The sequence below is a fragment of the Balearica regulorum genome, chromosome 12 (genome assembly GCF_011004875.1).
Source record: "Balearica regulorum gibbericeps isolate bBalReg1 chromosome 12, bBalReg1.pri, whole genome shotgun sequence".
NCBI lineage: Eukaryota > Metazoa > Chordata > Aves > Gruiformes > Gruidae > Balearica > Balearica regulorum.
The window spans coordinates 20,511,788-20,523,621 of record NC_046195.1 but is presented as its reverse complement, the minus strand read 5'-3'; the positions used below and the strand labels follow the sequence as shown (position 1 = coordinate 20,523,621).

The following is an 11,834-nucleotide window of genomic DNA, read 5'->3' as shown; positions in this document are numbered from 1 at the left end:
ACAGCAGAGTACAGGGCTCTTCTTTTGGGGAGAAACGGCTGTTTAACAGCAATGAAATGGTCACAGCCCTACAGCCTGAAATTCTGCCTATCCATGAAACAGCAAGGAGCTCTCCAAGTTTCCCCAAACTGTCCCCCACTGCAGCTTAATTCCAACTTGGAGGAACAAACTAATCTCTGCACTCACCAAGTCCCTGAGCTTTCAGAGGAGGCTGCTGGCAGAGTACATTGGATACAGAGCAAGACAGAGAGGTTTCAAACACGGCTGCTTAAGCACCATCAACAGAAAACAACCTTGGCCCAACCACCACCAACTCAGTGCTAACACTTCGTCATTGCTGACGAGCCACCATGCCAAATACGTTAAGAAAGTTTATACAGGAGAAAAGCTACAGCAGGTCCTGGCCTCCAGCCCTCACGCAAGTTTTATGCTACAGTTCAATGTCAGTTCTGATTTCTCCAGCTCGTGTTTATGGTCAGCATACGGCAACGTCCTTCCTGCAACCTGAAACCTAAGCCACGCTCCCACATATCGAAGGAGAGCATCAGCTGGAGGAATGCAGGAAGGCTGCAACTCCGCTCCTCCCTCGGCCTCAACCTTTGGACCACCAACCTTGAGAAACAGGCTGAAGCAGGAGACCTGGCTCCTAAACGTCGGCAGGTTTGCGGCTAATGGCAAAGCATCTTCCATTAAGGTCACTTAGTTTCCAACGCTCAGATAAATCCAGTGACCTATCCCTCCTCCTGTTTTTAAGAAAGGGAAAATACTGTTTCCCAGAAGCTATCAGGCTGTCAGCAGCTAGGATAAACAAAAGAAGAGATATTCTTGTCTAGTCTCAAACTTCAAATTATTCAGGGATTTGGCAATGAACTTTTTAAAGACTCAAGTACTCCTGTGATTAATCACTTACACTTTTTGTTTATTTGTAATTTATTCAGCAGAAAACAGGAATAAAGAGGTTTCCTAGGAAGCAGGGGAGTAGTAAGGTTTCAGATCGTGAAACAGATGCCTCTAACTGCAAGTCACAAGCATCCTAGGAAATAGCACTCCCTCTAACATTTATTTGAAATCCAAGATGAAATCATCCCTATCCAACACCAGAGCCCTTCTGGTGCCCAAACGTTTTGCAGTTCTACCAATAATTTGGCTTTGGTGATCTCAAACTGTAGCGGATGCTGGGGCTATGAATACCTCTGCTACTTTCCCCCTCTCGTCCGAGAGGAGGACAGCTGTTTTATTTTGCTGTATCACTTTCCAATTGCTAGGGTGGCTGTGCTTGACCTCAGCAGTGGTACTGGGGATTGAATCACCGTGTCTGTGTTCCAGAGTCAATCCTGACATGCTATTCCACACCTCATCAGTGAATGCCCCGTTTTCCTTTAGTCTGTTCTGCAAAAATAATCAGATTTTCATTACCTACCGAGTTAAATCCCTACAGAGCTAGGTGAAAGCAAAGTTTCCAAAGAGACATTTTGGCTAACAGCTGCCTGGAGAACACGAATTCCCTTTAAAGCTTCTCTACCATGTCTAAAATAGCATGCCAAAGATATCCTCCATAAAAAAAATAAGTTAAACTTACCCTCTTTTCCTCTATAAAAGAACTGGGCTAAAGCTGTGTGCATTCAGAGCTAGGACATTAGCTATTAAGCGACAAAGAACTGTCTAATCTTTGATAACATCTTGCATAGAAAGCAATTCTGAGAAGCCTTAAAGGAAACTCTGCTCAGATCAAAACATTAAATTACACGTATAGGTATCCTGGCTACAATATGGTTTAGACATTATTTGGTATTGAACAGCCAACTGAAGACATTCTGTACTAGCTTTTCACCATCATCTGCCCAGCTGACGTTGGTTTTCACCTAAAAGAGATGCAGCGAGCACCATCTACAGGGTTTCTGAGCACACACCACCTCAAACTCCCCTAATGATGCAGGCAAACTCTTCGCTGTTGCTTTATGCTTTAGTTCCAACTGAAATTACCACCTGCCAGCAATGACTAACAGCCTCACGCAAGGTACAATCTAAAGCTATCAGTGAGAAATGTACAAACTGCCCTACAAGTTCGCTCCAATGCAAACATCTAACACACACGCTGCTGGCTGGAAGCTGATACTCCAACTAGCAGCACTAAAGCCACCCAGCAAGAACGTTGTTTTGCTCCGTGTCATTTTGGAGATGCAAAGGCTAGAGACATATAATTTTTCTTTGCTATCAACTTTATGATGTCAGAGCACGTTCAAAAAAAGCAAAGTTTTCCTCAAAAGTCATTCTTAGAACTAAACAGTTGATTTAACAGTTTGGTCATCTAAAAACTTTTAACCCTAAATTGCCTGAACTTTTGATATTGTTTCTGTGGGAATCACATCTCACCGTTCATTTTGCTCAGGTCATAATGAACCACAATTCATTTTCCAGTGCCTAGGGACCTGGTACATCAGAAAAGATGGGTCCACCCATGCTAACAGATAACTAAAATCTCCTAAGTCCAAAATTCTGTGTCATTTGTGCTTCAAGTTACCTATAAATTGTGGTGGTAGGTTGTTTGGGGTTTTTTTGTATACTAATTTCTTTGCTAATTCAACTTCTGATACAATCCATGCCTGAGGCCAGACCCCTACCATACAGCTGATTAGGGTCAAAACCCCTCACTATCTGTGGAGAAGACACTTCAGAGAAAATATTCTTATCCTTGGCAAACACTGAATATTTGCATTCCAATGATGACTGTCAGTTTCTTTAAAAATAACCGATTCCCAGAAGCTCCAACTGGGAAAACACAAAGCAAGCAGCCACACAACTGAGACCAACGATGTAACAAACCCCAGAAAAACCCCAAACCCACCCCACCATCCCCACAAAAATCCCACCCACCCACTCCCCCTTCCATTGGCGTGACAGCTAACCCGTCCATAAACTGATCTGAACAGAGTAAGAGCAAAATGACTTCACCAGCTTTACTTGCAAGTAGTAAGTAGGAGGGAGCAAGGCACTAAAATATATCATTCACTTAGAAACAAACTTGCCAGGTTTTGAATTTCTGCAGCACAAATTGCAGCCTTGAGTCTGCGGTCAAAGACAAGAGAAATTCTCCACGGGAGCCTGGCTTCCACCTTACTGTTGTTTCCAGCTTTTGACTCCGATTCACAGGCTTGGATTTCTTGGAGGATCATGTGTTCTGGAAAACCCGTCGGAGGCAGATTAATTGTTGGACCAATGGCGATGAAAGAAAAATACTGCAGCATCTGCTTCAACAGATGCTTCTTCAGAAACATTTTAATCCATGTTATATAACACGTTTTTCTAGATTTTTTTTTTGCTTTCTTTCATTCAGTGAGTCACACTCGAGCGTGTCAAGCTCCTGTCACCTTGATATGTCTCATGAATTCAACACTTGACTTAAGCTTTAAGTTTCAGACCCGAGTGCTTGAAAAGACATGAATGCATTGAAAAGTCTGAAGAGCCAAAAGGACATGTGGAAGAGGATGAGCATGAGCAAAACAGAACCATTCTAACACCAACCCTACACAACTCCCATAATTATTTGTTTTTTCTCCTTTTGAGACTTTTAAAATTTCAGTGATAATGCTGTAAATATGAAGGTAACAGAACAGTGCCTCCCCAAGTCTGAATAGCTCCAGCGGCCCTGCTTTTACTTCAGCAGTGTTCAGGAAAAGCAAGAATAAAGTCAGCAACACTAGAGCAGCTCCTAAGATCTGGCCAGTCTTGGTTTTGCAGTTATCCTCACAGTGCTACACTACATCTAAGGAAAGAAAGGGAGAGAGTCATCAGTTTTGGGGTTCTTCACATTAAATGCTCCTTCTTGACTCAGCAGTGTTAGGTTTATGGTTGGACATTATGATCTTAAACATCTTTTCCAACCTAAATTATTCTATGATTCTTATATATGCCATTAACCAAAGGCAGGGTGAGGAAAAGCTTGGATTAGATTAACTCCTCAACAAGTAAAAACTTCTCTCATCAGAAAGTATGGCAGCAGAACACGAATTGTCTGGATGGATGAAACACAAATATCAATTAAGTGGGATATATTATAAGATATGAAAACAAAAAGGAAAAGATGATAAAAAATATTATTAAATAGGATAGGTAAGAAATTGATCAGAAAAGCTAAAGAGATCAAAGAAAAATATCTACTGAACAAAGTGAATGACAAGTTTATAGATCAGAAACAGAATCAATGAGATGAAAACAAAGTCACTTGTATTGAAAAGCAAATATACATAGTAAATTTTTCTTTTCCAAATTTAAAAGGAAACAAAATTATGTGCTCACATCACATGCAGGTCACTAAAACTAGCAGCTGGCATTCATGGATGACGTTAAACGGTATCTACTATTTACAGCATTTTCAAAGTCAACAGGCCCAAATAAACATGTTGGTCCTAAGATAAGATCTAACCTAACTGGATGAGATCTCCGATTAGAATAGCATAGGAATAGTCCCTTTATTCCCTTTCTAAATCTGAGACTCAGTGAAACTGAGTTCCAGCATTATGGAAGTGTCCGTAGACTAAGACTACACAAGAGGAAGATGCAGGAAGACACATGTAATTAAGCAGTTGGCAAGGATTGTTGGATTGGGGAGGGGGGGAGATAAAATTTCATTTAACTTCCCATGAATCAAGAATGATTGTAACATTTCACGTGACAAGACTTACCCCCCGCTCCTTAGAGTCAATGGCAAAGTTATTCAGAGGGATTACGAATAGAAACAATTTAAACACAGATACAGATGAGCTCTGATGTGGATTCAACTTGTAGCACTACAGGATATTATAACTAAAGGGGTCAACAACATGTAATATCAATAAAGTGCATCAGCCAGTTCTTTATCCAATTAATCGAAATATCTAGTAGTGCAATATGGAGGAATTCTGCAAGATCAACACAAAGCTTGAAATTAAGCTTGTCAAGTAACGTTATTGTTGGTAAAAGAAAATATATAATCAAGAATAGAAAACAAAAAGGGAAAGGTTGATCACACCAAAAACCCCTCAGAAACCTGCTCATAAAACTCCACCTAGCAAACAACTCCAAAAACCGCTTATGACCAACTGCACACAGCTCCAAGTATGGAATTATATCAAGACGTCGTGTCAAATTCCAGTCAGAAGGAAGGGATGTTTTTTGTGTTAAGAATAGTTGATTCTTAAGAAAACTATCACAGACAAGGAAAATATTCTCCAGATGCTCCCAGCTGAGGCTCAAGTTATTCATCTCAGCGTGGGGATACAAAGGTAGTTTAAGGCTCTGCAAGAAATTCAAACCAGACAATCTAAGAGGTAGAGCAGATAATCCTCGACAAATTCCATCCATTAATTTCACTAGAAAATCTTCCACGGACAAGTATTGCAAAGTTGTAAGAAAAACATTGCATGGATTCTCTTTTGCTAGACACCCTATGACAGATGAGAAGATATTTGACATAAATTATTCAGAAATGCAACAGGCTTCTGTCCTTAGAATCTCACTTTGACGAAACCACGTATGAATTAAAGAAGCATGGCTTTTTAACATTTCCAGATTAAAGTAACTGCACCCAACTTGTCCTTGAAGAAAATTATACCAATAGTCCTCAAAAAAAAAAAATTGAAAACATTGTATAAAAATAAATTTATTACCCAACAGTGGAAACAGGAATTTATTCACTATCTTCAGCATTCACAGAGATTCTCTTCCTTGATGGGGAAAGAGAAATACGTATCATCAGGAATCCACGATGAAAACATGCAGATGACAGTAACATCAAACACTTTGGGAGGAAACCCCTTTAAGTTGAGTATTATAGGCAGGCACTGAAATATTTTATATTACTATTAACTTACAGATATCTTTTTCCACATTTTAAAATACATCTATTGTTTTACATCCTGTGCCAATATTCCCCTCTCTGTCAGAGTCTTTTTTGTTGTTTTAAGTTTGAGTGTTTCAAATCTGCATTCCTGATGAACTGTTGTTACGTTCTCCTGGAACCAAGAATGCATATATCCATTGTAGAAGTCAACTGCTGTAAGCTTCTTCTTTAATACGACTGTTTTGATTCCGATCCAGCCTTCCTAAAAATAAAGACAAAAAATTGGCAGTAAGCTTCTTCCACGTTTTAAAATGATCATCTTTAGTTCTTACTAGGTTAGCTTACAAAACGTATTTTATTTAATGTCATCAAGTGTACATTACAAGTCAAATATTTGCTTGCAAGTGAAAAGCCTGTGAGTCAAAATTAAAAGTTCTTCAAGGTATCCAAAAAAAAAAAAGACTGATGCTACTATACACTAGTTCAGCAAATAACAATGGACAATTGAGACAAAAGTTATGTAACAGACCAATGCTAGAAAATTCATCTTTAGGGCAGTGAATATGAAACAAAGGGGGAAAACCCACCTTGCAGCGAGCTATCAGCATTTGGGATGCTTTATGGTATAGTAGCAAACCAGGAACAGCTCCATGGTCGTTTAATACTCGATCTAAAAGCAAAGAAAGATTGTCTTGCATCTTTACGCCAACAAGTACAAAAAAGTTTGAAACTCTTAGGTCTCTCTGAGGCATGATAATTGTCTTGAGTCACTATTTCGCTCAAAAATATTTTATTATACCCAAATGAGCAGGGGAGAATCAGAACAGTCACTCTCTGGCACTGCTGCTGATCTGATCCATAAACAGCCATTAAGCCCTGGGTGCTTTGGCACACCGCTTGGCCCACAAGGCTTCCAGACTCTCAAACTACGATGGAAAATGCTTTAAGCGATACTACACAGGAAAAGCTTTCCTCGTGAGAGATCCCCAGACAATGGCATTAGAAGATCTCCTAACTCATTTGAGGATTAAAATCCTCCAATCTCAGGATTCACAGGACTAAACCCGCTGCTCACTCAAAGCTATTGTTTAGTACAATTGTGTACGATGTCCGAAACAATGTTTGAAGAGACAGGAAAATTTAACTTAATTTAAAAGTAAATACCAGCAAAACCAGGGATATTATCCACTTCCACAAAATCCAGAAGTTTAACAGTAGTACCCTTCCAGAGTGTCTGCAAAGGAAACTGGAAACAGAAGATGACACAATATTTTCACAATTTCCAGGTTTTTTAATTATGCAAGATACCTGTGATAATAACATTAGGGGAAAAATCTACATATATGTCTAGATAAGAGACTTTCCTTATTATACCTAGTTTTCCTTGTTCTTCCTCATCTCACTGACATGAGAGCGATATGTATATGCAGCAATGAGTTAAGCAACTAACTACAATAGCTGTTTGCACTGCTTACTGTCACGCAAAGATGTCGTTACAGCGTTTGGCAACCCTCTCAAATGCATCAGTGGGAATCTGAGCTAAGGAAACGATACAAAACTATTGAGCTGATTTCACACTTGGGATCAAGTTCATGAAAATCCTCCTCCACATTAATTCTACCTCGGATTTTAAAACACATGCTAGGTTTTAGAGGTTAAAATAGCTAAACTTGAGGTTTAGTCATTACTTAAAATATCCACACCAAACTCAGACATGCCAGAGGATAGAAAAGGGTTTAAAAAAAATCCACTGTCTTACCATATTTCCTATTGCACGATGCAACTGAATTATTTGTGCGGCCGTTTGCTCTTCCCATTTTATACAGCTCTTAGCTATAGATATTTTAGGAGCTGAGGGGAAAGAAATTAGAAAGCTTCATATTTTGTTTTGCATATTTTTGCAAACAAATAGCTGTACTATTTTATCCTATTTTAAACCCAATTTTATCCTGACCAATGGCAGATTTACCATCTAGCCATAGGTAACTTAGACAACAACTGGAGAAAAGATTTTTCTAAAACCCTCAATTTGGATTATTTATACTTTATTCTCAGTTGTCCTCTTATTTACCCATTGCACTGCAAACTGATAACATGTATTTATGAGCACAGCTGTAACACTTATGTCTGCATTACCACCACAAAGAGTAACAAACTCACTCAGATTTTGTGGCATCATTAGTGATTTTGATATTGTACAGGCAACTGGAAAAAGAAACATGAATGGAGTAAGTCTGAAGAAGACTTAACCCAACACAGCAGGAAGAAACTTAGTTTTCTAGCTGATAAAAGTAAAAATGAACAAGTTACATTAAATATGATGTGTACCTACCAAATGTTACTCCTCCTTTTGGTTGCTCTTTTTTATTTTTTAAACTTTCAGGCAAGTTTTTCAAAACTGATATCAGCTGCAAAATTAATTTTTGTACAGAATATTAGCAAAGCTAAGTAGAGTATATTTATTATCAGTAACAGTAAATCCAAGACATACAAATATAGTACTTAATTTTTCATCAGTGAAACTTTCCTGTGAGCTCTTAGAAAATTGGGTCAGCATATTCAGAAGACTTGTATCATACACACAAAAACATTAAAGGCATCCTTCCCACTGAATCACAATTTTAAAAAAAAAAAACCAAGTATGCTTTTATGGATTATCACCTCTCTGGTATTAATCCTAAAGCAGGACAAAAGCTGATTATTAAGACAAAACCAGAGACATTCACTTCAATGAAAGAAGACTCAGCACTGTTTCCACACAAAGTTCTTCACCGAACAGAAACGGAACAGCAATGCACAGGACCAACGCTGACAGCTTATCACACACCACTCAGCTTTCCTCTCAGCAAGGCAAAGTGCTCACAAACACTAAATTTCAGTTCACTCTCCTCTTAACAGTTACAGTCAGCTCAGAACAAGATTAAAAAGAATTCTGTTTACACATGTTAAAAGTAAGGTACTCATCAGAAGTGACACTAGCTTGCAAGACTTTACCATGTTTGCACCCATCTTTGATAACATCGCTTCCAGCTCCTTCGCAGTACAGCGGGGAGGCACAGCAAACTCTTCTTGCTTAATAATTGGACCTACATCAAACCTATAAGGCAAAAACCATACAAGCTTATTGGAGGAGAAGCTATAACTCAATTAGCAGTTCAAAAGTCTACATCCAATACATTAACTCAGTCACTAATTACCCTTTTTTCCTCTGAAACTTTATTTTTCACAATTATCAATGTTTGGTTCATACGACAACACAGGGAAAAGAGTATCAGATATATCTTGGCAAGCAAGATTCATCTCAGCAAGCTGAGATTGATATGATGCACAATTTACAGTTCAGAAGTGTAATATCTCAGAAGAAACAACCTGAAGTACTCAGAAGAAATTTGTTTCGCACTTTCCTGAGATCTATTACCAGAAAGGCATCTAAGAAGGAAAAGATAACTACAATAATGTGTTTTCACAAGTCTTTTAAGCCAGAATTTGTGCTGAAACTAAGAGATACAATCTCTCTGTCATTCCTAGACAGGCAATTTCTTGTCCTCTGTTTCACTTACAGGAGGTTACAGGTGACTGAAGTCCGAAAACCCGTTCTCTTCTTCAGCCTACCCATTTAGCTGTGTGACTGTTTGCTCTCTGCCTGCTCCCTGTAGCAACGCTAAGAATTACAGAACAGGCCTAGAGTCTAGAGTGCAAATTACACACTCGCTAAAATACTGCATTTGTGGCAAGTCTCATATGGTCAGATGAAAGCTTCTAAGTGTTTTAAATTTTAATATTAAACACAAACACACATTAAAAAAAACAACCACACAACAACTGATTACATAAAAAGATTTAAATGATGACTTAAGTGGTGATGATTTAAAGTCCTGAGAAGCCACGAGTTGTTTTGGGAAGCATTTCTAACATACCTTTTTGGCCTTATTTCCATAATTGTCACCCCAGTCACTTTATCACCATGAAGCACTGTGTGGATTATTGGTGCAGGACCACGCCATCGTGGGAGACAGCTGGGATGGACATTCAGCACGCCACTGAATTGAAATATTTTAAAGTTAGAATAAGAACAGTACGTAAAGCTGAACCCATATGTAAATGTGCGTGCGACATTTACTACACTGAAACTTCTTTAAGAATTACTTGCTCAGACCTTCTGAAATATAAAGGTATATTTAAAGCAGTAAAAGGAATATTCACACTATTAATCGTAGTTTTCTCAGTGAGCACAGCAAGGAGAGGAGCGAAGGTAAACACATTGTACTGAACATTTGCATAGATCTCCATCGACACGTTAAAGAACAACAGCGAACCTCAAAACAACAGAAGTAGGGCTCAAGCTAAGCAGATGAACCCAGGGAAGAAGCTGACCTCACCTGCTACAAGTCACAGGTGCTGACTCAAAACCAGAGTCTAGCTTTGCTAACAAAGCAATGACAGATGTCCTGTCAAGTCACTTACTATGGGAACTGCAGAATAAGGTCCTCACTTAGGAGGCGTCCAAATGATGCCACCACACCCACATCAAACTGCCCCTCAGGTCCTGTGTGCGGCCACTCGTGAACAGGCAGCCGGAGCTCCCGGGCACAGCTCCTCACAGGCAGGTCCCCAGGCAGGCGGGACGGCAGGGTCACCACCTCCAGCCTGGACACGAGTGAGTCCTCGCTGGGCTCCCTGGGGTGCACAAGGCATTAAAGGCCTCATGTAGGCAGAGCAAGAGAGAGATGAAGGCCGGGTCACCCTCACCCCTTGCTGTGCCCTACCACAGCACCTGCACCTCCAACTCCCACCCCTCCCGTGGTCCCCAGCCTCCCTTCACCGACCCCAACCTCCCAGCCCCGCTACCCCCCAACCCCCCCCCCACTCCTTTCAATCCCAGACACCCAACCCCCCCCCATGATCCCCCTCCATCGACCCACTCGTGACACCAGGGGCCCTGTCCCACCCTAAGGTCCCCAGCCCTTCCCTACCAACCTCTGCCCAACCCAAGACCCTGCCCCCCGAGCCCAGCTCATCCCCCACGGCCCCCGAGCCCCATCACCAGCCCCCACCCCCCCCCCCCCCGCTCGGTGCCCAGCTCTCCCTCACCCCCGCAGCCCTTGCCGTCCCCCCTCAGTCCCCGTCCCCTCAGCCCCTCTCTCACGGCCTCGGCCGACTCCCCGCAGTCCCCGCCGGCGGGCGGTACCGGGCCGTACCTGGCCGCCTCCAGGGCCCGCAGGGCGGTGACAGCGAAGCGGTCGGTGCCGAAGAAGAGCACCCGCCATGGCGGCGCCCCCGCGCGCCCCGCCGCCCCGCGCGCCGCCTTCACCCCCTCACGCCAAGCTCGCAACAGCCTGCCGCGCATCGCGGCGCTTCCGGCGCTGGGTGATGACGCACGCGGGCGCGCGGAGCCCGCCTCGGGGCGGGGCGAGGGACTTTCCGCTGCCGCCCCTCGGGCTGAGGTGGCGGCGCCATCTTGGTGCGGGTCGGCGGGGAGTCACTGTTAGTACTGGGGCAGCGCTCTGAGCTGCGCTCCAGGGCACGGTGCTCCCCCGCGGGTAGCGCGTCCCCGGCCCGAGGCTGTAGCACCGCGCCGAGGGAAAGGGGAGCGGTCCCGGGGAGCGCAGCCAGGCCTCTGCCTCAGCCCTGGTCTCGGCAGCGCACCCCGAGCGCGGCCTCCAGCCCCGGCTTCTGTCTTTCCACAGTGTTGGTGCTGCCCGAGCGGGCGTTTCCCGTGGCGATGGACCCGTAACCCTGGCCGTCGTGACTGTAAATCGGCCGCTCTGCCTCAGTGCGAAGATAACGCGGAGAAACGTCGGCCAGAAAGGGGTGTTGACACCGCAGGCACTAATTTTCTGCTGGCTCTGATGCAGCATTTGAAAAGCTAGTTTCTGTGTCTGCCTCTGTGGACAGCTTTGTTTTAACAGTGATTATAATTTAAAGAATGTTTTCTTGTAAACGATGGGGTCAGAATAACCACTTAAAGAACTATCTACTCCCATAACATAAGAATGAAAATATTTTACCATTCTAC

General features: G+C 42.4%; 1 protein-coding gene across 2 annotated transcripts; it reads right to left on the bottom strand.

Annotated features, from left to right (window-relative positions):
- Positions 1-5,650: 5,650 nt before the first annotated feature.
- Positions 5,651-11,505, bottom strand: MTFMT (mitochondrial methionyl-tRNA formyltransferase). 2 transcript variants are annotated; one of them, XM_075763980.1, is made up of 10 exons: positions 11,017-11,505; positions 10,283-10,495; positions 9,736-9,858; positions 8,813-8,915; positions 8,151-8,226; positions 7,578-7,669; positions 6,983-7,064; positions 6,406-6,488; positions 5,850-6,080; positions 5,651-5,702 (listed from the first exon to the last, which is right to left on the bottom strand). In XM_075763980.1, the coding sequence occupies exons 1-9, from the start codon at positions 11,163-11,165 to the stop codon at positions 5,880-5,882; spliced, it is 1,122 nt and encodes a 373-aa protein (XP_075620095.1). In that variant the 5' UTR covers positions 11,166-11,505; the 3' UTR covers positions 5,651-5,702; positions 5,850-5,879. The 2 variants fall into 2 exon arrangements, with proteins under 2 accessions (XP_075620095.1, XP_075620094.1); XM_075763979.1 differs by having other exon boundaries at positions 5,651-6,080; positions 11,017-11,504.
- Between the last annotated feature and the right edge of the window lie 329 nt (positions 11,506-11,834).

What these genes read in the sequence shown, in the direction of transcription:
- MTFMT (XM_075763980.1), bottom strand. Translation starts at nt 11,165, where the DNA reads ATGCGCGGCAGGCTGTTGCGAGCTTGGCGTGAGGGGGTGAAGGCGGCG. An exon ending in CTTATTCTGCAGTTCCCATA is followed by an intron (nt 9,859 to 10,282) that starts GTAAGTGACTTG and finishes ATTTCAATTCAG; the next exon opens with TGGCGTGCTGAATGTCCATC. An exon ending in TGCTGATAGCTCGCTGCAAG is followed by an intron (nt 6,081 to 6,405) that starts GTGGGTTTTCCC and finishes CTTTATTTTTAG; the next exon opens with GAAGGCTGGATCGGAATCAA.